This window comes from Pongo abelii, chromosome 11, assembly GCF_028885655.2.
Source record: "Pongo abelii isolate AG06213 chromosome 11, NHGRI_mPonAbe1-v2.0_pri, whole genome shotgun sequence".
Lineage (NCBI taxonomy): Eukaryota > Metazoa > Chordata > Mammalia > Primates > Hominidae > Pongo > Pongo abelii.
In genome coordinates this window covers 20,039,431-20,064,285 of record NC_071996.2, presented here as the reverse complement: position 1 = coordinate 20,064,285, position 24,855 = coordinate 20,039,431, and the positions used below count along the sequence as shown (strand labels likewise).

General features: G+C 46.4%; 1 protein-coding gene, 1 non-coding gene and 1 pseudogene across 3 annotated transcripts; 1 reads left to right on the top strand and 2 right to left on the bottom strand.

Moving 5' to 3' along the window:
- Window positions 1–2,091: 2,091 nt before the first annotated feature.
- LOC100445911 (E3 ubiquitin-protein ligase ZFP91-like) lies at window positions 2,092–10,854 on the bottom strand (annotated as a pseudogene).
- POLR2D (RNA polymerase II subunit D) lies at window positions 7,226–21,828 on the bottom strand. 2 transcript variants are annotated; one of them, XM_009237611.4, is made up of 5 exons: window positions 21,709–21,815; window positions 16,620–16,800; window positions 14,279–14,374; window positions 11,755–11,874; window positions 7,226–10,313 (listed from the first exon to the last, which is right to left on the bottom strand). In XM_009237611.4, exons 1-4 carry the CDS (start codon window positions 21,779–21,781, stop codon window positions 11,796–11,798), a joined length of 429 nt encoding a protein of 142 aa, XP_009235886.1. In that variant the 5' UTR covers window positions 21,782–21,815; the 3' UTR covers window positions 7,226–10,313; window positions 11,755–11,795. The 2 variants fall into 2 exon arrangements, with proteins under 2 accessions (XP_009235886.1, XP_002812414.1); XM_002812368.5 differs by having other exon boundaries at window positions 9,060–11,874; window positions 21,709–21,828.
- LOC112132447 (U6 spliceosomal RNA) lies at window positions 8,923–9,026 on the top strand. The gene has a single exon (XR_002914217.1). It is a non-coding gene; the product is annotated as a U6 spliceosomal RNA (small nuclear RNA).
- Window positions 21,829–24,855: the final 3,027 nt, after the last annotated feature.

Here is a 24,855-nt window from a genome sequence, read left to right as displayed (position 1 = left end):
GCCTGGGTAACAGAGACAGACTGTGTCTCAAAGAAAAAAAGAAAATGACAAGGGAATAAATAACACTCTACTGGAAATTGGAAAAGGAAAACAGTTAACACAGGAAACCATGGAAACAGCACATTTTCTTTATATATATGTATGTATCTTGCAACACGGAGGCTGTAGACCCTGAGAGCTGGCATCCTGTCTTGTTATATCCCCATGTGTATACAACAGCACCTGACACAAAGAAGTTGCTCATTAGCCCAGTGCAGTGGCTCATGCCTGTTATCTCAGCACTTTGGGAGGCTAAGGCGGGAAGATCACTTGAGCCAAGGAGTTTGAGACCAGTCTGGGTAACATAGGGAAACTCTGTCTTTACAAAAAAACAAAAACAAAAAATAGCAGGCATGGTGGCGTGTGCCTGTAGTCACAGCTACCTGGGAAGCTGAGGTGGGAAGATCACTTGAGCCCAAGAGTTCAAGGCTACAGTGAGCAACAATCACACACTACACTCCAGCCTGAGCTGGAGACACTGGAGTCAAAAAAAATTTTGCCCCCCCAAATTCTGGTATCTAAACATGTATGTCACTTTCTATATATTACTGAGTTCTATTTTTCTCTATAACGTAACTTTCAAGATCCTGTCTCAAAAAAAATAAAATAAAATTCCATTCCAGCAGATATAGCTTAAAAAAAAAAGAATATAAATAAAAATTGAGGTCATGCCTGGCACAGAGGCTCACACCTGTAATCCCAGCATTTTGGGAGGCCGAGGTGGGCGAATCACTTGAGGTCAGGAGTTCAAGACCAGCCAGGCCAACATGGTGAAACCCTGTATCTACCAAAAAGGCAAAAAAATTAGCCAGGCATGGTGGCTCACACCTGTAATCCCAGCTAATCGGGATGCTGAGGCAGGAGAATCACTTGAACATGGGAGGCAGAGGTTGTAGTGAACCAAGATCGTGCCACTGCACTCTACCCCAGACTCCGTCTCAAAAAAAAAAAAAAAAAAAAAACGCCGGCCGCGATGGCTCACGCTTGTAATCCCAGCACTTTGGGAGGCCGAGTAGAACAGACCATTTGAGCCCCAGAGTTCAAGACCAGCCTGCGCAACATGGTGAAACCCCATCTCTACTAAAAATACAAAAATTAGCTGGGCATGGTGACGGGCGCCTGTGGTCTCAGCTACTTGGGAGGCCGAGGCAGGAGAATCGCTTGAACCTGGGAGTCGGAGGTTGCAGTGAGCCAAGATAGTGCCACTGCACTCCAGCCTGGCGACAGAGCAAGACTCCATCTCAAAAAAAAAAAAAAAAAAAAGACCTTTTTTTTTTTTGAGACAGGGTCTTGCTCTGTCACCCAGGCTGCAATGTGGAATGCAGTGGTGCAATCATAGCTCACTGCAGCGTTGACTTTCTGGGCTCAAGAAATCCTCCCACTTCAGCCTCCCAAGTAGCTGGGACCAAAAGCATGCACCACTATGCCTGGCTAAGGTGTGTGTGTGTGTGTGTGTGTGTGTGTGTGTGTGTGTGTGTGTGTGTGTGTGTGTGTGTGTTGTGTGTGTGTGGAGATGGTTGCTCAGGCTGGTCTTGAACTCCTGGCCACAAGCAATCAATCCTCTGGCCTTGGCCTCCTGAAGTGCTGGGATTACAGGCATAAGCAACTGTACCCAGCCAAGGTCTTGATATACACATCTTTCTTTCTTTTTTTTTTTTAAGACGGAGTTTTGCACTGTTGCTCAGGCTGGAGTGCAATGGCGTGATCTCCGCTCACTGCAACCTCTGCCTTCCTGCCTCAGCCTCCCGAGTAGCTTGGATTACAGGCATGGCCACCACGCAGGGCTAATTTTTTGTATTTTTAGTACAGACGGGGTTTCACTATGTTGGCCAGGCTGATCTCAAACTCCTGACATCGTGATCCTCCCACCTCGGCCTCCCAAAGTGCTGGGATTACAGGCGTGAGCCACTGCACCTGGCCGACATCTTTTTTTTTTTTTTTTTTTTTTGTTGTTGGAGATGGAGTCTCACTCTGTTGCCCAGGCTGGAGTACAATGGCACAATCTCGGCTCACTGCAACCTCCACCTCCCAGGTTCAAGCAATTCTCCTGCCTCAGCCTCCCGAGTAGCTGGGATTACAGTTGCCCGCCACCACGCTTGGCTAAGTTTTGTATTTTTAGTAGAGACCAGGTTTTGCCATGTTGGCCAGGCTGGTCTTGAACTCCTGACCTCAGGTGATCAGCCCGCCTCAGCCTCCCAAAGTGCTGGGATTACAGGTGTGAGCCACCGCGCCCGGCCACAGATATCCTCACCCTTGTCTGTGTTCTCTGCTATACATCTTATCAAATCTTTAGACAGTCTATTGACTTCCTAAAAAGTTAGTGATTTTGGTCGCGTGCAATGGCTTATGCCTGTAATCCCAGTACTTTGGGAGACTGAAATGGGTGGTTTCCCAGGAGTTCAAGACCAGCCTGGACAACAGAGCAAGGCCATCTCCAAACAAAAAGTGACTTTTAAGTTTTAAATTTTTACATGATCAAGTCTTTCCATCGTTTATTTCTTCTGTCACTGCTGAGTTTAAAAAGTATTGGTTTTCAAATATCTCGTAACTTCCAGTTCCCTTTGAATATGAGGATGTGTTAAACTCTGTATTAATAAGGAGAATGCAATTGGGACATGCATGGTCTCAGGGTGTTTATATGACTTGGGAAACAGAAGTTGGTCTGAATTTACAAAGACATCAGTCTGTGAATCTGGAAGTATTCCTGTGCAGGGCCCATATTAGTAGCATTACAAAATATAAATATCGGAAACCTAAAAGGTGAACATGTTGGGTTTGTTTCCTTCTTCTGTCTTCCTTTCGTTCTTTTTGTTTTTTAATCAGACGGGGTCTTGCTATGCTTCCCAAGCCGGTCTCTAACTCCTGGGCTCAAGCAATACTCCCACTTTTGCCTCTGAAAATGCTGGAATTATAGGCATGAGCCATGGTGCCCAGACTGAAATTCAACACACGGGTTATATGCCCACTGAAAAGGCAAAAATAATTAGAAAAGAGGTTATTGGCTGGGTGCAGTGGCTCATACCAGCACTTTGGGAGGCCGAGGTGGGCGGATCACTTGAGACCAGGAGTTCAAGACCAGCCTGGCCAACATGGTGAAACCCTGTCTCTACCAAAAATATAAAAATTGGCTAGGCGTGGTGGTGCGTGGCTGTAATCCCAGTTACTCCGGGGGCTGAGGCAGGAGAATGGCTTGAACCCGGGAGGCGAGACTCCGTCTCAAAACAAACAAACAAACAAACAAACAAAAAAAGTTATCATCAAAAGATTAATCTTTTCACTATTCCCCAATGTTTCCTTAAAACAGTTTTCATAATTTTGTTTGACAGCATTAGTGATAAAGAGGCAGACTTTATTTATTTATTTTGAGATGGAGTCTTGCTCTGTCACCCAGGCTGGAGTGCAGTGGCGCGTTCTCAGTTCACTGCAACCTCCGCCTCCCGGGTTCAAGCAATTCTTTGCCTCAGCCTCCCGAGTAGCTGGGATTACAGGCACCCGCCACCACACCCAACTAATTTTTGTATTTTTAGTAGAGACGAGGTTTCACCATCTTGACCAGGCTGGTCTTGAACTCCTGACCTTGTGATCCACCTGCCTCAGCCTCCCAGAGTGTTGGGATTACAGGCGTGAGCCACCACGCCTGGGCTAAGAGACAGACTTTAATTTTTACTTTATTTATTTATTTATTTATTTGAGACGGAGTCTCGCTCTGTGCCCCAGGCTGGAGTGCAGTGGTGCCATCTCGGCTCACTGCAAGCTCTGCCTCCTGGGTTCACGCCATTCTCCTGCCTCCCGAGTAGCTGGGACTACAGGTGCCCGCCACCATGCCCAGCTAATTCTTTGTATCTTTAGTAGAGATGGGGTTTCACCGTGTTAGCCAGGATGGTCTCGATCTCCTGACCTCGTGATCCATCCACCTCGGCCTCCCAGAGTGCTGGGATTACAGGCGTGAGCCACCGCGTGCGCCCGGCCTTAATTATCTTTTTGAGACAGAGTCTCACTCTGTCGCCCAGGCTGGAGTGCAGTGGCATGATTCCAGCTCACTGCAACCTCTGCCTCATGGGCTCGAGCAATTCTCCCACCTCAGCCTCCCGGGTAGCTGGGACTACAGGTATGGACCACCACGCCCAGCTAATTTTTGTATTTTTAGTAGAGACGAGGTTTCACCATGTTGGCCAGGGTGGTCTCGAACTTCTGACCTCAGGTGATGCACCCGCCTTGACCTCCCAAAGTGCTGGGATTACAGGCATGGGCCACCGCGCCTGGCCTCATGCTTCTTTATGTGCCAATTAAGAGATGCCTTTTGTCAAGAAGTAAATTTACAGATCTCACACTGTAATAATGGCTTCTGGCCAATGTGAATCATCTGGTGCACTACCAGATTGTGGGAACTCTTGAAGGCCTGAGCACAGTATTCACAGACAGAATCCCTTTGATCTGTATGATGTTTGGCATGTCACAGAAGTTGCTTCTGGAGCCTAGAGAGTCGTCCACAGGAGGGATGCAGACATACATATTTTTTCTTCAACAAATGCTATTTAACGTGGTGCTGTCAATAGCCAGGATGGGCAAGGACAGTTCCACATCCTTCCATCTCACAACGGACATATTGGGTTGGAGGCTTTTTTCTCCTTCTGGGTAAATGTGGACTTTTGCCATCTTTCCATCTTCTTCCTCTCTTCCTCGGAGGTTCCTCATCCTCCCTAATTTCATTCTCCTCTTCTTTCACCTCCACCTGTACTTCCACTTTAATTTCCTTCTCCTTCTCTCCTTTCACCTTCCCTGATTTTCGCGTGGCTTTGGGGTTTCCCTTTCTAAGAGGGGTTTGTAGGTCTCATCTCTTGGGTCATCTTTGAATGGCATCTCCTCTTTACTGATTAATGTCTCTTCTTCTTCCTCCTTGCTAACGCCACCTGGATACTGATGCTCTTCTCCAACATCATAATCGAGTTGGTCTGTATTTGGTTCTGATTTGCAGACGAGCTGCTATGAACCAGTCTTGCACCAAAAGCTTCAGGTGTTCTCTGTGTCACCATGAGGAGAAACACATGTCCTGCTCCTACTGCACCATCCCCGGCTAGGTCTGGATGCAGCAATGTAAACTTACTGAGGGAGGGCAGAATCATCTTCCTCTTTTCCTTCTTTGGGATTTTTATCAGTTGTTGGCATAGGAGTCTTGGACTCTTCTTGCCCTGAACTGGAGGTGGGGATTTTGCGGCCTGGGGCTGCAGCCTGGGGACATCGGGAGGCCTGGCACGGGGGGCTGCTCCTCCCCTGCCGGGATACTCTGCCTTCCTCTGGTGGGATATAGCTGCCCTGCCTCGGTCCCGACCTCCCCTCAGCCTGCTGCTGCTAGTGGTCCCTGCAGGCGCTACCGCCACCTCAGAGGGCCTTTGTTGGGGGGCTCGTCCGGAGCTGCCTTAGCCAGAGGCAGACTTCTAAAAACAGAATTTAGGGTACATCGAAATATAGGACTCAGTGAAACTGACATGCATCTTTAGATCTCAGAATTTGGGGGATCGACGTTTGATTAATGTTCCTGTTATCACTGCTGCTCTTGTGGGAATTGTTCATCTTGCTGAAATTCTCTTTGATTTCAGTGCCCTGCAAGGCATTGTTGGTAGCTAAGAGCTGCACTGTCCAATACATTAGCCACTCACTATATGTGACTATGAGAATTTTAAACTTATGGCCGGGCGTGGTGGCTCACACCTATAATCCCAGCACTTTGGGAGGCCAAGGCAGGCAGATCACCTGAGGTGAGGAGTTCAAGACCAGCCTGGCTAACATGGTGAAACCCTGTCTCTACTAAAAAAATACAAAAATTAGCTGGGAGTGGTAGTGGGTGCCTGTAATCCCAGCTACTCACGAGGCTGAGGCAGGAGAATTGTTTGAACCTCGGAGGCGGAGGTTGCAGTGAGCCAGGATCGTGCCACTGCACTCCAGCCTGGTTAACAAAAGGAGACTGTCTCAAAAATAAATTAAATCCAGTTCCTAAGTCATTAGCCTACCATATGCAGAAGCTCCATGCAGCCAGTGGCTAGTACACTGGACAGTTCAGACATGGGATGTGCCCATCTCAAAGGAAGCTGTTTTGACAGCTTTGCCTTGTGAATCTTTCAAAATTCCCAGTTGTCTCCTAGGCTGTTTCCCTCACCCCTATCTCACGGAGCTGTCTCCTCAAATTCTGTAATTTCAGGTATTCTCGTTTCTCCTTGTAGCTCCACATTGATGCTATTCAAAATGGGGGCTCAATAAACATTTGCTAATAAGTATGCAGTGCAGGCCGGGCACGGTGGCTCATGCCTGTAATCCCAGCACTTTGGGAGGCCGAGGCAGGCGGGTCACGGGGTCAGGAGATCGAGACCATCCTGGCTAACATGGTGAAACCCCACCTCTACTAAAAATACAAAAAAATTAGCTGGGTGTGGTGGCACATGCCTGTAATCCCAGCTACTCGGGAGGCTGAGGCAGGAGAATCGCTTGAACCTGGGAGGCGGAGGTTGCGGTGAGCAGAGATCATGCCATTGCACTCCAGCCTGGGCAACAAGACTGAAACTCCGTATCAAAAAAAAAAAAAAAAAAAAAAAAGGAAGTACGCAGTGCCACACAACGGCTGCTTTGAACCTGCTCCATGTCTGATGACTCTAGCAGATCTGCCCCTACTGTGCTGTCACTGAATGTGCATTCTCCTTGTTTAGTTCCAAACTGCTCTTCCGCTGATGAAGAGAGGAGAGCCAGGTGTAGGCACAAATACTGATCAGAATCTACCCAGGACCTGCAGTCTCTCTAGTCCCATCTTCCATTCAGGAGTTGCAAACAGGTACTTTTATCTAGTCAAAGATCTTTACAGAAACTTGAGAGCTGTAACCACATATATTTCCTCAATATTTCTCACCGCAATTGTTAGGTTAGACCCTGACAACTAAACTACACCACTACTGGGACTGACCCTTGACCCAGAACTCTTCCCAAGGAAAACTTCAATATGAGCTGGATATTCAATAGCATGCAATACTTGTCAATGTTCCTAAGTGCGATAGTGCCCGATTCCTAGCAATGAAATAGATAAAGCAAATAGCATGTTATCCGTTACATCAAGGTGGTGAACACACAGGTATCAATGTACTAGTCTTTCCAGGTTTTCTGTTAAGTATAAAATTTTTCGTAAAAAAATTATCTGATACCATTGGCATATTTAGTGCTTTTTATTAACAGTATTACTAAGGCAACTCATCGATGCTGAAGTCCCATCTAGTATGCTATTTTTCATGCCTCAGGTCTAATAAATTTTAATAAAACCAGAATGACTAGATGCTATGGTCTGAATGTGCCCCCTCCCAACCAATTGATACACTGAACCCATCACTGATGTAGTATTAAGAGGTGGGGTCTTTGGCAGGTGATTAAGTCATGAGAGAATATCCCCCATGAAGTGGATTAATGCCCTTATAAAAGAGGCTGCAGGCCGGGCGCAGTGACTCATGCCTCTAATCTCAGCATTTGGGAGGCAAAAATAGGTAGACTGCTAGAGGTCAGGAATTCCAGACCAGCCTGGGCAACATGGCGAAACCCCGTCTCTACAAAAAATAAAAAAATTAGCCAGGCATGGTAGCTTGTGCCTGTGGTCCCAGCTATCCAAGAGGCTGAGGTGGGAGGATCGCTGGAGCCCGGGAGATTGAGGCTGCAGTGAACCTTAATCATGTCACTGCACTCCAGCCTGGGCAACAGAGTGAGACCCTGCTGTATCAAAACAAAAAAAAAAAAAAAAAAAAAGCCTGGTCCTTCCATCCCTTCTACCATAATGACAGTGTTCATTCCCTATGGAAGATGCAGAAAAAAGGCACCATCTTGGACCAGAAAGCCACCCTTGCCAGACACTGAATGTACCAGCACCTGGATCTTGCATTTGCCAGCCTCCAGAACTGTGAGAAATAAATTCCTACTATTTATAGGTTACCCAGTCTAAGGTATTCTGTTACAGCGCATTAACAAACTAAGACACTAAAACTTTCAGAAAGACTTATCTGGTTAATTTAGCTTCCTGGTGAAGTGAGGGTTTGACAATCCATCTTTTTGTTTTATCAGCATGTTTCCAAATTCTTTCCTGATTTTACACAGTACAATGAGCCTAACAATGTTTCACAGATGGTGCAAGGTCTCCTAGCAGCTATTTTCAATAGCAATATGCTGTCCAGCCCTGTAGACAACAATTTTTGACTGTCTAGCGGAATAGCTGACCAGGCTTTTAACCTGTAACAGTATGAGGCTGCTTTACCTAGTTGCCTAGTATGAGCTGCTTTTTATTATTTTATTTTTTTCAAGACGGAGTCTAGCTCTTGTTGCCCAAGCTGGAGTGCAACGGCGTGATCTTGGCTCACTGCAACCTCCACCTCCCGGGTTCAAGCAATTCTCCTGCCTCAGCTTCCCAAGTAGCTGCAATTACAGGTGCCCGCCACCACGCCTGGCTAATTTTTGTATTTTTAGTAGAGACAAGGTTTCACCATGTTGGCCAGGCTGGTCTCGAACTCCTGACCTCCGGTGATCCGCCCGCCTCAGCCTCCCAAACTGCTGGGATTACAGGTGTGAGCCACCGCGCCGGCTATGAGCTGCTTTTTAAATCTGCTTTTAATCACCTTGATAAATACCACTGATTAGTGCCTAACTATGTGCCGGGGCATTACATACTTCAGTATTCTCAGGTAGCTCACAGAACCCCTGGCACATAGGTGGAAACGCCAGTAAAGATGGTAACAGTGTGCTCCTCAGTTGCCATCTAGCACATGCCTGGATCGTCTGGGCTGCCTTCCAAGTCTCTTCTTCCCATTCCACTGCTTTAGTGCCAATCAGCACATGTAAGTGCCTCTCTCAAGAAATAATTCTGCAGTACTCACTTTGGCAGCACATATACCCAAACTGGAACACAGAGAAGACAGCATGGCCACTGCCCAAGAATGACATGCAAATTCATCAAGCATTAAAAAATAAATAAAACAGTTAACTCTGTAGATTTGAGTAAGCAATTTCTTTTTTTTTTTTTTTTTTTGAGTTTCGCTGTTGTTGCCTAGGCTGGAGTGCAATGATGCAATCTTGGCTCACCACCCCCTCTGCCTCCCAGGTTCAAGCAATTCTCCTGCCTCAGCCTCCAGAGTAGCTGAGATTACAGGCATGCACCACCACGCCCCACTAATTTTGTATTTTAAGTAGAGACGGGGTTTCTCCATGTTGGTCAGGATGGTCTCAAACTCCCAACCTCAGGTGATCTGCCTGCCTCGGCCTCTGAAAGTGCTGGGATTACAAGGGTGAGCCACCACGCCTGGCCCAATTTCATTTATTTTCCAAGTCTGATACTATCAGTTGGTAGGCTACCAAATTCTTGCACTAATTTCTATGAAGCAAGCTGACTTAATCATCTATCTATACTAGCTCATCTGCCTGAGATGCTAAGAATAATGAAAATTTACTGGAACATACTATATATCAGACATCTCTAGGCTCTTTGTAATAATTTCCTCTTCATTCAACCTTCTCAAAATATCCATGGGGCAGATATTATTATTATCCATATTTCACAATTGAGAACACCAATGAGACTCAAAGAAGCGAAGTTGCTCAAGGATAAAAAGATTGGCTGGACATGGTGGCTCACGCCTGTAATCCCAGCACTTTGGGAAGCCGAGGTGGGAGGATCACTTGAGGTCAGGAGTTCAAGACTAGCCTGGCGAACATGGTGAAACCGTCTCTACTAAAAACACAAAAAATTAGCCAGGTGTGGTGGCAGGTGCCTGTAATCCCAGCTACTTGGGAGGCTGAGGCAGGAGAATCACTTGAACCCGGGAGGCAGAGGTTGCAGAGAGCCAAGATTGCGCCATTGCATCCTGGGCGACACAGCCAGACTCTATCTCAAAATAAATAAATAAATAAATATAAGAATTTTTCATTTTTGTCTTATTTCATAGCAAACATAAAACCATCCTGACTTTAAAAGCCAACATTATTTCTCCTTTTTCCTTGGATCACAAGTTCATAGAGTCAAGCAAGTGCACCAAAGAAAAACCCCAAAATTGAAAACAAGTGTATTCCCCCCTTCAGAAAAATCAAAACTAGAATGTTTAGCTATTAAAGTGTTTTCCCCCAGACTGAGATCAAGTGACTTCACTGCAGTGGCTGACTCCCTCCTTCCAAATAAAGCACTTATTGCTAAGTAGCAGGCCAGAGGCTTAGACTGGATCCCTCATAATTGGAGACTTCAAAGTGTTCAGAACTTCAAGCCTGGCCTATGAAGTAAAAAAAAAAAAAATTTTAAGTACAATTGCAATTTTATTTTTCTTCAGAGAATAGTTTTTCTTCAGTCCTTAACAACTCTGCTCCTTATATGGGCTTTGGTGGGGGTCATGGGGCAGCACCCGCAAGTCTACATTGGGGTGGAGGTGTTCGGTCCTTGCCTGCTTCATGAGCTCGATTCCTGACTACTGCGCTGTGAATGGCACAACTCACACAGTAATGTAGCTTCACATCCAGCCTGCTAAGTACACAGGCGTCAAGGATGGTCACTTCAGAAACACTGCTGACTGCTGCGGCCTCTATGTTTCAAATGATTAATTTCTTAATAGCCTTGTCATTGGGCACACAACAACCACAGTTCATGCAGCAAATGGGCTGCAGTGAACAGCGCACACCTGGTTGCAGACCTCTTTGGCACGACCATTGTTTCTTCTTTGTTATCTTGGAGGTGCAGGCCCAAGAAAGATGAAGTAAAAATCTTAATTTGAGGGTGACTAAATGAATCCTTCAAGACCACTTACCCCAAATCCACATTCTGCAAGACAGTTCAAGAAGAAAAGCAAAGTAGCCATCTACCTCAAGAGGCTATGTGCTCCACAATACTTAGCACTTGTCTCAAAGTGTAAACACTTCCCATGGCGTGCCTCTTCCGTCTCCTAGGTTAAGCACAACGATGCCAAGGTGCTCTGTTATCGACACTCTCATCCTTTAAGAATTTCAGGCCAGTTGTGGTGGCTCATGCCTGTAATCTCACCAGTTTGGGAGGCCAAGGCAGGGGGATCACTTGAGCCCAGAAGTTTAAGACCAGTCTGGGCAGCATAGTAAAACCCCACCTCTATAAAAAATTTTAAAAATTAGCTGAGAGTTGTGGTGCACACCTGTGGCCCCAGTTATTTGGGAGGCTGAGGCAGGAGGGTCAAGGCTTCAGTGAGCCATGACTGTACGACTGCACTCCTCCAGCCTGGGCAAGGGTTAAGACCCTATCTCCATATATATATAAAAAAAAAAAAAAAAAAAAAGGCATTTCAAACTAACAGTGGTTTAATTCTTCCTTTAGTATCTAGGTAAAACTGGTCCTTCTCTATAAAGTCTACTATGTTCTGGTCTAATTTCAAAAAGTATAAACACACTGAAATTAAAACATGAAATATTAAGAAAAAAGATGATATGGAGGCCAAAACCCATGAATGAGGTAGTCAACAGTGTGGCCTATGTGACCCCCCATCTCACACTCCCCAGAGGCACGCTCAGGAAGCCACTGGCAGCCACTGCACAAGGCTGCTCCAAGATTCCATGTCACCTAGGCCTGAGTTATTTGAAACAGCAACCTAACCCCACGCCAAGCTGGGCTGTTTTCTCCAGAGGAATTCTCAACTGTCTTCAACAGAATTTCTGTGCAAGTCAGCCCCAGACCATGGGAAGGTGGTGTTATGCCTGGGGACGTGGTTTCTCCGAGCAGCAGTGATGTTTGGAGATTAATACTGAAAGCTGCGCTTTGTCTGGATATCATCAAGAATCTGCTGCAGCTCCTCATCTTCAAACCGTCCCTCCAAGCTACAAGAAAATGAAAAGAAATGAGTGATTTGGCGACTGGCAATTTCCCCACACTCTTCTTTGAGGCGTGCTAATCTACTGCCCACATCTCTAACACCTTTACCTTTCATCTGTATTTCTTTTCCACTTTTCCTGATAAAACATTACAAAATATTTCAAACATATAAAAGATAAAAGGTATAAAAAATATACCTTTACAGTTAGCCCCACTTGACTTAGAGGTTTTTTTTTTTTTCTTTTTTTTGAGATGGAGTTTCGCTCTTGTCTTTTAGGCTAGAGTGAAGTGGCATGATCTTGGCTCACTGAAACCTCTGCCTCCAGGGTTCAAGTGATTCTCCTGCCTCAGCCTACCAAACGGAGTCTTGCTCTGTCGCCCAGGCTGGAGTGCAGTGGCGCAATCTCGGATCACTGCAAGCTCCGCCTTCTGGATTCCCACCATTCTCCTGCCTCAGCCTCCCAACTAGCTGGGACTACAGGTGCCCGCCACCACGCCCAGCTAATTTTTTGTATTTTTAGTAGAAACGGGGTTTCACCGTGTTAGCCAGGATGGTCTCGATCTCCTGACCTCATGATCCGCCCGCCTCGGCCTCCCAAAGTGCTGGGATTACAGGCGTAAGCCACCACACCCAGCCCTCACCTAGCTAATTTTTATATTTTTAGTAGAGACGGAGTTTCACCATTGGCGAGGCCGGTCTCAAACTCCTGACCTCAGGTGATCCTCCTGCCTCAACCTCCCAAAGTGCTGGGATTACAGGCATGAGCCACCACGCCCAGCCCTGCATTTTTTCATTTACTGTCTTCATGTTTTCTAATGGTATCAACCTCCCAAAGTGCTGGGATGACAGGTGTGAGCCACCACACCTGGCCAGAGTTCTTTTTTTGAGACGGAGTGTCGCTCTATTGCCAAACTGGAGTGCAGTGGCGCAATCTCGGCTCACTGCAATCTACACCTCCCGGGTTCCAGTGATTCCCCTACTTCAGCCTCCCGAGTAGCCGGGACTACAGTTGCACACCACCACAGCCAGCTAATTTTGTATTTTAGTAGAGATGGAGTTCCACCATGTTGGCCAGGATAGTCTCAACCTCCTGACTTTGTGATCCACCTGCCTCGGCCTCCCAAAGTGCTGGGATTACAGGCGTAAGCCACTGCGCCCGGCCCAGAGTTCTTTAATAAGCAGGAAAAGTGGATGGCTGTGTACACTCTCCTAGACCAGTACCTTCCCTCCTTCCCTAGAAATAACCACCATCCTCAATTTAGTATTTATCATTGCCATACATTTAAAAAAAATTTGTTTTGCCATACATATTTTTATACTTACTACACATTTATGGATACGTAAATAATATGCAGCATAGTTTCAAACTTTTTAAGAAATGGCATCATACTGTATTTATCCTTCTGCAATTTTTTTCCTCAAAATTCATTCTGGGATATGTTGATATTCCATGTGGTTCTAGTTCACTGATTTTTTTTACTGCTGTATAATAAACATTGTATGACTATACAATGATTCATTTATCCATTTTCTTACTGGCCAAGAGATTATCAAATTTCTGCTATCATTAGCAGTGGAGCATGAGGCTGGGCACTGCGGCTCATGCCTGTAATCCCAGCACTTGGGAGTCTGAGGCAGGCAGATCACTTGAGGCCAGAAGTTTGAGACCAGCCTGGCCAACATGGTGAAACCCCATGTCTACTAAAAACAAAACAATGCAGCAATGAACACTAAAATATACGTCTCCTTCTAAACTTATGTGAGTTACCTTTAGGATATGTACCAGGAATGGATTTTTGGAACTTGGAGTATATTCATCTTTACCAGACATAGCCAAATCACTCTCCAAAATGATTGTTCTAATTAACACTCACACTCCTACCATCAGCGTACAGAAGTTCCAGCTGTTTCATATTTTTTGCTATCACTTGGTGTGGTATAAAACCATCATTCTCACACACTGTTAGAAGGGCACTTTAGGCCAGGCACGGTGGCTCACACCTGTGATCCCAGCACTCTGGGAGGCCGAGGCGGGCGGATCAACTGAGGCTGCGAGTTCGCGACTAGCCTGACCAACATGGAGCTACCCCGTCTCTACAAAAAACACAAAATTAGCCGGGTGTGGTGGTGCATGCCTGTAATCCTAGCTACTTGGGAGGCTGAGGCAGGAGAATCGCTTGAACCCAGGAGGCGGAGGTTGTGGTGAGCCGAGATCACGCCATTGCACTCCAGCCTGGGCAACAACAAGAGCAAAACTCCGTCTCAAAAAAAAAAAAAAAAAAAGGCACTTTCATTCAATATTGGCAATTATGTATCCAAATATATAACGCATACACATTTTAGACACACCAATTCTATTTGTAGGAATTTATCCAGTATACAGAGAACTTATTACAACTGGTACTAACCTTGGGATTAGAGCCTTGGACTCCTCAGCAGTCTCTGGGCAAAGGTTGGCCAAACAGGCCAACTCAAACTTATGAAGCTTTTTCTGGAGTAGCAAGCTAACCAAAAGGGAAAAAAAATCAAAACAATCAAAAACAAATAAACAACAAAAATCAAAGAATAACCAACAGGAAAAAAGGGATCAAACGTAGCTAGTATTTAAAAATAGCTAGATGGCCAGGTGTGGTGGCTCACACCTGTAATTCCAGCACTCTGAGAAGCCAAGGCGGGTGATCACTTAACGTGAGGAGTTCGAGACCAGCCTGAGCACCATGGCGAAACCCCGTCTCTACTAAAAATACAAAAATTGGCAAGGCGCAGTGGCTCACGCCTGTAATCCCAGCACTTTGGGAGGCCGAGGCGGGTGGATCATCGGAGGTCAAGAGTTCGAGACCAGCCTGGCCAACACAGTGAAACCCCGTCTCTAGTAAAAACACAAAAATTAGCTGAGTGCAGTGGCAGGCGCCTGTAAACCCAGCTACTCGGGAGGCTGAGGCAGGAGAATTGCTTGACCCCGGGAGGCGGAGGTTGCAGTGAGCCAAGATTGCGCCACTGCACTCCAGCCTGGGTGACAGAACTAGACTCCGTCTCAAAACAAACAAACAAAACAAAAAACTAAAAAAATTAGCCGGGTGTGGTGGTGTGTGTCTGTAGTCCCAGCTACTTGGAAGGCTGAGGCATGAGAACTGCTTTAACCTGGGAGGTGGAGGTTGCAGTGAGCCAAGATCGCACCACTACACTCCAATCTGGGTGATGAAGTGAGACTGTCTCAAAACAAAACGAAACAAAACAAAAAAAAGGTAGAAGAGGCCGGGCTTAGCAGCTCATGCCTGTAATCCTAGCACTTTGGGAGGCCACGGCAGGAGGATCACTTGAGTCCAGGAGTTCAAGACGTCTTCAGTCTGGGCAACATAGTGAGACCTTGTCTCTAAAATCAATGAATAAATACATAAAATAAAAATAGCTAGGGGAGAAGACTTGAAATGTTCCTAATACATAGAAATGATCAATACCCTCAATACCCTAACATACTCATTACACATTCTAAGTAACAAAATATCACATGTACCTCATACATAGGTACAAATACTATTATCTATGTATCTATGTATCTATCTGTCTATCTATCTATCTATCTATAGGCTGGACATGGTGGCTTACCCCTAATTCGAGGACTTTGTTTTTTTTGAGATGGAGTCTCACTCTGTCACCCAGGCTGGAGTGCAGTGGCACGATCTTGGCTGACTGCTACCTCCGTCTCCCGGGTTCAAGCAATTCTCCTTTCTCAGGCTCCCAAGTAGCTGGGACTACAGGCATGCGCTACCACGCCCAGCTAATTTTTGTATTTTTAGTAGACAAGATTTCACCATTTTGGTCAGGCTGGTCTTGAACTCCTGACCGCAAGTGATCTGCCCATGTTGGTCTCCCAAAGTGCTGGAATTACAGGCATGAGCCACCACACCCAGCCAATCCTAGCACTTTGGGGGGCTAAGGTTGGAGGATCAATTGAGGCCAGGAGTTTGAGACCAGCCTGGACAACATAATAAGTCTCCCCATCTCTACAAAAAAAAACAAAAAAAGTTACTTCACCACTGACAGTACCATTTAGATCACACATACTGGACTTACACAAAATATGACAGATTCATATTTGAATCTGTTCCCAGACTGGAGTACAGTGGCACAATCACGGCTCACTAAAGCCTCAACCTCCCAGGATCACATGATCCTCCCACTTCAGCTTCCCAAGTAACTAGGACCACAGGTACCTGCCACCACACCTGGCTAATTTCTGTATTTTTTTTGTAGGGACACGAGTTTCACCATGTTGCCCATGCTGGTCTTGAACTCCTGGCCTCAAGAGACTGGTCCACCTCAGCTCCACAAAGTGTGGATTACAGGTGTAAGCCACCACACCTGGCTGAAATTCTGGTCTTCTAAGTTGCCCAGGTTGGAGTGCAGTTGCGCAATCTCGGCTCACTGCAACCTTGGCCTACAGATTCAAGCGATTCTCCCACCTCGGCCTCCTGAGCAGCTAGGATTAATGGTGTGTACCACCAGCTAATTTTTTGCATTTTTAGTAGAGACGGGTTTTTGCTATATCGACCAGGCTGGTCTTGAACACCTGGTCTCAAGTGATCTGCTGCCTCAACCTTCCAAAGTGCTGGGTGTGAGCCACCATGCCCAGCCTAACATTATTTTACTTAAATTCACAGGTGACACCTGGGAAAGGGGGAGGGGACAGCATTCTACATGCAGTTGTCCAATGGTTTGGATTAATAAAAACTTTCTTTTAGCACTCACCTACGAACACTGGCAATGGTCTCTCTGTTTTTGAAACGACTGAAACGGGCTGTGTAGTTTAATGTTTTCATGAAGACTTCTGAGAGCTCCTGTTCATCCTCTGCACTCTCATTCTGCTGCTTTCGATGTTCCAGAAGCATATGAACTTCTGAATTTAGAAGTGTCTCAGCTGTTTCAAACTCTATTTGTGAGAAGCATAAATGGCGGCTGAAAATACTCCTTCAAAAGTTTGCTTCTAAATGTTCACTGTGCATTTGAACATTTCTCTGCCCCTGCAGAAATCCAGGGGTTTCCTACTCCACATCTACTTTTTTTTGAACTTTTATTTTAGGTTCAGGGTGCATGTGCAGGTCTGTACTACAGTGAAAATGGGTGTTGTGAGGGTTTGGTGAACAGACTATTTTGTCATCCAAATGATAAGCATGGTACTGATACACAGTTTTTCAATCTGCACCACCCACCCCCTCAACTAGGCCTCAGTGTCTGTTGTTCCTTTCTGTCCATATGTACTCAAGGTTTAACTCCCACTTATAAGAATGTGAGGTACTTGGTCTTTTGTTCTTGTGTTAATTGCTTAAGTGACTGGCCTCCAGCTCCATCCATGTTGCTGCAAAAGATATGATTTCGTTCTTTTATTTTTTTTTGAGACAGAGTCTCAATCTGTCACCCAGGCTGCAGTGTAGTGGCATGAACACAATTCACTGCAGCCTTGACCTCCCTGAGCTCAGGTGATCCCCCATCCCCATCTCAGCCTCCCAGGTAGCTGGACTGCAGGCACACGCTACCACACCCTCTATGTTTTTGGTAGAGATGGGGGTTTCGCCACACTGCCCAGGCTGGAATCTCATTCTTTTTTATGCCTGCAGCTACTCCACATCTTTAAGTTCACCCACAGTTACATACCACAAGGCACAGTGGAGTTCACGAGACACTAACATTTAGCTTGTCTGAGCTAGATTCTGACACCAAAAACCTGACCTAGACATGCTACTAAGTAATGACACATAGACTAGTTACTGATTTCAAGAGTACACTGACAATTCCTTCCCTCTAGCTGGCATCAGCTCATCATCTTCCTATTTCCATAATGTTAGTATTATACTCTCAATTTTAAGAATTGTTACATGTTAAATAGGGCCAAGTGTCTGGAAATAAACATAATGTACCCCAAAATCTATTTTTGTGCACACACAAATGTTATAAGCAATTTTTAAGAATTAGGTTTGAAAGAAAAAGAAACCCATGGCCCCTTTTCATAATATACGGCTACCTTCTACATTTCTACGATAGTTCTGTTAAAAAATGCTGTTACCCTTGGGAAAATCATTCTCTCCCTTATGTTCCTGCAGGATAGCTTATGCTCCTAATGTTTATCTCAAAGTATTAGAGATAGTTTTTATCTGCCTTTCTCTTAACAGGGAGTTCCCTTAGAGTAGGAACCATTCATAAACATGAATTCATGTTTATAACCCTACACTGAAGAGGAAGCAACAGTGAGGAAAAGCCAAAATGACTTGCAATTTCATATTTACATGTGCTATGGGTCTGTTTACTATCAGGGAAATCACTAACACCTCCCTCAGAGTAATACCTTCCCATTTCTCAAGCCAGGTAACTGACAAGAGCGTCATTCTCCTTTTACAACAGACAGTTTAAGTGGTGGGTCAGGAGGAAACTGTATATTTATTTGAAAGGTACTCATTGCTACTGAATAGAATAGGCTACCAATACAGTTGGAGCACTATTGAAATAAAATTAAAATATAAATTAAAAAATAGGTAACCAAAAACTATTTTCTACCTGAGGGCAGGAGAGTTTAAACAAAAACCTCAGAACACCTTCTTTTTTAGTCTTCTAGCCTGTAACAGGGGATGTACTACAGTGAGTGCCTATTTGTATACCAGGAAAGTTACCTCTTTTAATCCTTAACACTGAGGCAGTGTAGGTACAGAAGAAACTACTGCCTCACAGCAATGAGTAGAGGAAAAGGCATTATATATCAGGACTGCAGGACCTCCAAACTCTGAAGTGACAGTAACAAATGACATCAGGCCAAAAAAAAAAGGGAAGCAGCAGCTAATCAGTTACAGATCTGTTTGCTGGAACTTTGATGCTTTTACAGGTCCTGGAAAAATCAATGTTAAGAGATGCCTCCCAGGCTGAGCGCGGTGGCTCATGCCTGTAATCCCAGGCCAAGGCAGGTGAGTCACCTGAGGTCAGGAGTTCGAGACCAGCCTAACACGGTGAAACCCCATCTCTACTAAAAATATAAAAATTAGTCGGGAGTGGTGGCACATGACTGTAATCCCACCTACTCAGGAGGCCGAGGCAGGAAAATCGCTTGAACCCGGGAGGTGGAGGTTGCAGTGAGCCGAGATTGTGCCACTGCACTCCAGCCTAGGCAATAACAGTGAAACTCCGTCTCAAAAAAAAAAAAAAAAAAAAAAAAAAAAAAGAGATGGTCCCTTTCTGCACTAAACCAAATTACTTGTTAAATGGAAAGGAATGGAACTTTTAGGACACCAGGAAACTGGTCAACTGTCCCTATTTCTCATTAAGAACAATACCCAAGTACTACTAATACATTACCCTCACTCCCTTCAACCAAGGAAGGTCAAGGTAGCCAAACTGTAACTCAGAGGGCCTAGGAAAGCAGTGTCTGAGACCTACCACAGAGCTTTTGGGAGGCATTCCCAGGATTCAGCATCAACAAAATGGGGATGGGGGAGGCAGTTCAGACACTTTTGTGTAACTATGGAGAGGAGGGATCCAAGACTTCTCCCCGTGGCTAATCCCAAGGAACATTTTCAAGTGAAAGCACGTGCGCGCGCGCGCACACACACACACACACACACACACACACACACACACACACACACACACACACACACACACACACACACTTTATTTAGAAACAAAAGGAAATAGATCAGGGGATCTGCATGTTATTTTCTCTTGTGCAAATACTTTAAGAACAATGGCCATAATTAATCCCTGTTGCTAAAAAAGGAAAAACAACTCCTTGGCCAGTATGTCATCTGGAAATTTTACCGAGGATCGGTCATTACGACCATTAATAGGCCAGGTGCAGTGGCTCACACCTATACTTTCTAACACTTTGGGTGGTCAAGGCGGGCAGATCACCTGAGCCCAGGAGTTCAAGACCAGCCTGGGCCACATGGTAAAACCTTGTCTCCACAAAAAAATACAAAAATTAGCCAGGTGTGGTGGCCCGCACTTGTAGTCCCAGGTACTCCAGAGGCTGAAGTGAGGTGAGAGGATTACCTGAGCCTGGGGAAGGTTGAGGCTGCAGTGAGCTGTGATCACACCACTGCACTCCAACCTGGGTAGCAGAATGAGATCCTGTCTCAAAAAAAAAAAAAAAAAGGGCAGGGCGAGGTGGCTCACACCTGTAATCCCAGCATTGGGAGGCCAAGGTGGGTGGATCACTTGAGGTCAGGAGTTCGAGACCAGCCTGGCCAACATGGTGAAACCCCGTCCCTACTAAAAATACAAAAATTAGCTGGGCATGGTGGTGGGTGCCTGTAGTCCCAGCTACTTGGGAGGCTGAGGCAGGATGGCTTGAAACTAGGAGACGTAGGTTACAGTGAGCCGATATCACATCACTGCAGTCCAGCCTGGGTGACAGAGTGAAACCCTATCTCAAAAAAAAATTAAAAAAAAAAAATTTAAAAAAAAAATTAAAAACTAAAATAGTAAGTTCTAACGTATTAAACCATAAAATACAAAAAACACATAATAAACATTTTTTCATTTTTATATTTTTTATTTCTTAGAGGGTAGTATTTCCGTTTTAACTTTATTATTTTGCCAGGCAATGGCTTACACCAGTAATCCCAGCACTCTGGGAGGCCGAGCTGGGTGGATCACCTGAGGTCAGGAGTTCAAGAACAGGCTGGCCAACATGGTGAAACCCCAGCTCTACTGAAAATACAAAAATTAGCCGGGTGTGGTGGTGGGCACCTGTAATCCCAGCTACTCGGGAGGCTGAGGCAGGATAATCACTTGAACCCAGGAGATGGAGGTTGCAGTGAGCCGAGTTCGTACCACTGCACCCCAGCCTGAGCAACAGAGTGAGACTCTGTCTCTAAATAAGTAAATGAATGAATGAATAAGATAGCTCAGGTGCCGTAGCTCACTTAAGCCCAAGAGTTTGAGACCAGCCTGGGCGACATAGTGAGACCCTGTCTTTACAAAAAAAAAATTTTTTAATGAGCCAGGTATGGGGGCGTGCACCTGTGGTCTCAGCAACTTGGGAGGCTGAGGTGGGAGGATCGCTTGAGCGGTTGAGACGTTGAGGTTGCAGTAGGCTCTGATCTTGCCACTATACTCCAGCCTCGACAAGAGGGCGAGACCCTATCTCAATCAATAAATCAATAAAGTGTAAGACAGCTGTATACATTTTCAAGTTTTTGAGCTGAAGACCTCATCCCTAGGAATACCCTCCCCAACCACTTAAAGTGCGTGCGTGAGAAAACTCAAGGCTGCCAAAATAATTTGTTCCAGCCAACAGCTGAAGATAGGACTTTGTCTCTCCGCCTCTGTGGGAGGGTAGGGGCCTAACTTCGACAGGTGCGCCGGTCAACAAACCCGGCTGGGTTCACACGGACCAACCCTCCTCTTCCCCTTTTTTACATTTCTCACTTCCCCCGACTCCCCCGAGCCCCCGCTCACCACATCCTTATTCCCTAATTCTCCGTTAAAACGCCCAGAGGTTCTGTACTAATCGAAGTTGAGTTCGGTTCACGCTGGGCTCTTTTCCCTAGTGCAACAGTACATTACTGTTTAAAAATCTGTCCTTACCACCTGAGTGTCCGGCTTTGTCTATCTTTGACACAGGCCCCCGGAACTTCGCAGTTTGTTATCACATAAAATAACCCAGTTGCCCAAGCGGCCCCTCCCAAGGCCATATTCCCTCCCAAGGCCATGTTCCCTCCCCAGCCCCACGCCGCGCCGGGGCCTGCCCAAGCCGCCGCTGAGGCAGGGCCTTGGGCGAAGCGCGGATAACGCCAGACCTGCGGCGACCACGCGAAGTGCCGCGGGGGAGTCTGGCAGCCCTGAGCCCAACCTTTAGGAAAGATGAGCTGTGAGGCGTCCTCCTCTACGTCGCCAGCCCGCGGATCGCTGCCACCCGCCGCCATCGCCGCGCCACCACCAGCGCCGCCGGAAGCGGAAGCGCGGAGCAACGGCCGCGGAAGCGGCGTGGCCTCGGGAGGGGCCCCGAGGGGTGGGCGGGGCCGGGAGTACGAGCCGGATGGGGCGCAGCCAGGGGACCGGCTGGTGAGGTCCTGGAGGCTCCCCGCCGCCGAGGGGCGCCCTGCACTCCCTCTCTTCTCTCATGCGCCTCGCCGCGCAGACGTCCTAGGGCAGGTCCCTACGCCTTTCCGGGCGGAGGAGGTCAGATGAGATGCAGGAACGCCTGCTGATGGAAGAGCAGGGCAGCCGGCTCCGAAAGTGCCGGGTCCAATTTCCTTCATTGACTTAAACTTCTAAAATTTTATTGATTTGTGGTGGATTATCTGATACTTCTGAGCACGCGGACAATGATATTCAGAGGCTTTTACCACACGTCTGTTGGAACATTTGGGTGATGCATAGAAAATTAAGCAAATGACGGCCGGGCGCAGTGGCTCACGCCTGTAATCCCAGCACTTTGGGAGGCCGAGGCGAGGGGATCACCTGAGGTCAGGAGTTCGAAACCAGCCTGGGCAACATAGTGAAACCCTATCTCTACTAAAAATACAAAAATTAGCTGGGCATGGTGGTGGGCGCTTGTGATCCCAGCTACTCGGGAGGCTGAGGCAGGAGAATCGCTTGAACCCGGGAGGCGGAGGTTACAGGGAGCTGAGATCGCACCACTGCACACCAGCCTGGACGACAGAGTGAGACTCCGTCTCAAAAAATATATTAAAAAAAAAGAAAAAAAGAAAAGCAAATAAAAAATGATGCTGTTTTCGACACTGGAGAAAACAAAAGGTTGTACAATAAGGGAAATAATCATAGCTTATTAGTCAACAATATCTTAGCTCATTAGTCAACAATGTTTAGATGGTCATATTGTAAACTCTGTTGATTTAATAAAAAATGAATTGGGCCGGGCACGGTGGCTCACGCCTGTAATCCCAGCACTTTGGGAGGCCGAGGCTGGAGGATCGCTTGAGCTCCGGAGTTGAAGACCAGCCTAGACAACATAGTGAGACCTCCTCTCTAAAAAATACAAAAATTAGCCGGGCGTTGTGGCGCGTGCCTGTAGTCACAGGTATCGGGGAGGCCGAGGCGGGTGGATCGCTTGAGGGATGCAGTGAACTATGATCGCCTCACTGCACTCCAGCCTGGGCAACAGAGACCCTGTCAAAAAAAAAAAAAAAAGGCAAAGTCCGGGCGCGGTGGCTCACGCCTGTAATCCCAGTACTTTGGGAGGCCGGGGGTGGGGGGCAGATCACCTGAGGTCAGGAGTTCGAAAGCAGCCTGGCCAACATGGTGAAATCACGTCTCTACAAAAAAAAAAAAAAAAAGACGGGGCATGGTGGCGGGCGCCTGTAATCCTAGCTACTCGGGAGGCTGAGGCGGAGGTTGCAGTGAGCCGAGATCGCGCCACTGCATTCCAGCCTGGGCGACAGCGACAGAGTGAGACTCTGTCTCAAATAATAATTTAAAAAATTCTTAAAAATTAAAAAGTAAAAATTTTAAAACTAAAGAAAAAGAAAACCTTTAGAAGGCAGTCCTGGGAATCCTGTCTAGCCTGTGCAGCCTGACCTCCTGCGACGGCTCGTCCACAGCGTCTTGCTGTCTTGCTGTGCCGGCACTGTGGTCTCCCTCCACCTGAGAAGTTCCCTCCTCCAGGGCATGGCTTTGCTTCAGCACTGCTTCTCTAAGGAACCTGCCCAGACCTGAAGGGCTGGCCACACCCCCTTTCACGTGCTCAGAGAAGCTGAAGGTTCCGGAGGGTTTGATGCTTGCCGGTGTTCCCCTGTACACCCAGCACTGAGTGACAGGCCAGATAACCACAGCCGCCCAGCCACTGCACCATGTGCTGGGGTCTGGGCAAAACATTTACTATTTTTACTTTTTACCTCTAAGGTCAGGTCACCTTGGAGATTCACAGTCCTGTTACAAAGTAGGAAATGCCTTATAAATGGCAGGACCAAGATTTGCGCTTAGGCCTGTGGGACTGCCAGCCAGAGAAGATTCCAGCTGTCACCCGCCCTGGGTTATTTCTTTGGTTGGGAGCCAGGATGTGATCACAGAATAGCCATACTGGGGGAAGGGGGTCTGACTGGCAGCAGAACTTCAAGGACTGATGGTGAACTGGAGACCTCTCTTTTCTGTTTTCCAATAGTTTTGAAATTGCAGTCCTCCCCCCACCAATTTTCCAGGGCATACAGAATCTGTGTGAGTAGAAATAATGCATAAGCGGCAGGAAGAGGCCCTTGAATCCTTGTCTGAGCTTGATTTTAATGAGGAAAACAGACACAGAAGGGACAGGACTTGCATTACATTCCTCAGGCTGCTACTCTGATTCTTGTACAGCACTGGTTTAGAGTCAAGCCATTCAACCAGCCCACTTAGTATTTCAGTCGGATTATTCAAGCCAAGGTTACAGACCTAGATTGATCTAGAAGCAGCTGTAGAGCACCTCCCCCACCCCCACTCCCACAATTAGCACCACTGACCTCTGATCAGATGGTTTATTTCACACTCCAGAAGTCAACAGTGATGGCTAAAATTGCAAATTTTGCTTTATCACCAATCACCCTCTCCCCCAAAATCAGTCATAGGCAATTCCATGCTGTTTAATTACAGGTACTATGGAATGTAATTTCTAGAACATTAATTTCTCTTGAAGAAACGAATTCCTCTTCACACACATCAGTTATTAACAAAGCCTGTAAACATCTAACCAGCTGCTGGTAGTCAGTTTTCAAAATTACCTAACCCTGATAGCACGTTTTTATCTGTAGCCATGTGTTTTTGAGCTTTGCTAAGCACTAAGGGCCTCAGAATTTGAGTACCTTAAAAAAAAAAATTCTACCTCCCTGCAAATAGAGTGTCAACTGCTGATCTTTGGGTGGGTTGGGTTAGGAGGCTGGAGCCGGGGAGGGACAAGCAGACCCCAGGGTGCTGCCCAAATGGAACACTGAATTATTTTTGCCAAGTTAAAAAAAAAAGTGTAAACTGAAGATGTCCTTTTCTCCAAACACATCTCATCTTTTCT

Excerpts from the sequence above, each read along its gene's own strand:
- POLR2D (XM_002812368.5), bottom strand. The coding sequence starts at position 21,781 with ATGGCGGCGGGTGGCAGCGATCCGCGGGCTGGCGACGTAGAGGAGGAC. Across the intron at positions 16,801-21,708 it reads ACAGCTCATCTTTCCTAAAG|AGTTTGAAACAGCTGAGACA; the intron begins GTTGGGCTCAGG and ends TCTCACAAATAG. Across the intron at positions 11,875-14,278 it reads TCCAAGGCTCTAATCCCAAG|CTTGGAGGGACGGTTTGAAG; the intron begins GTTAGTACCAGT and ends ATTTTCTTGTAG.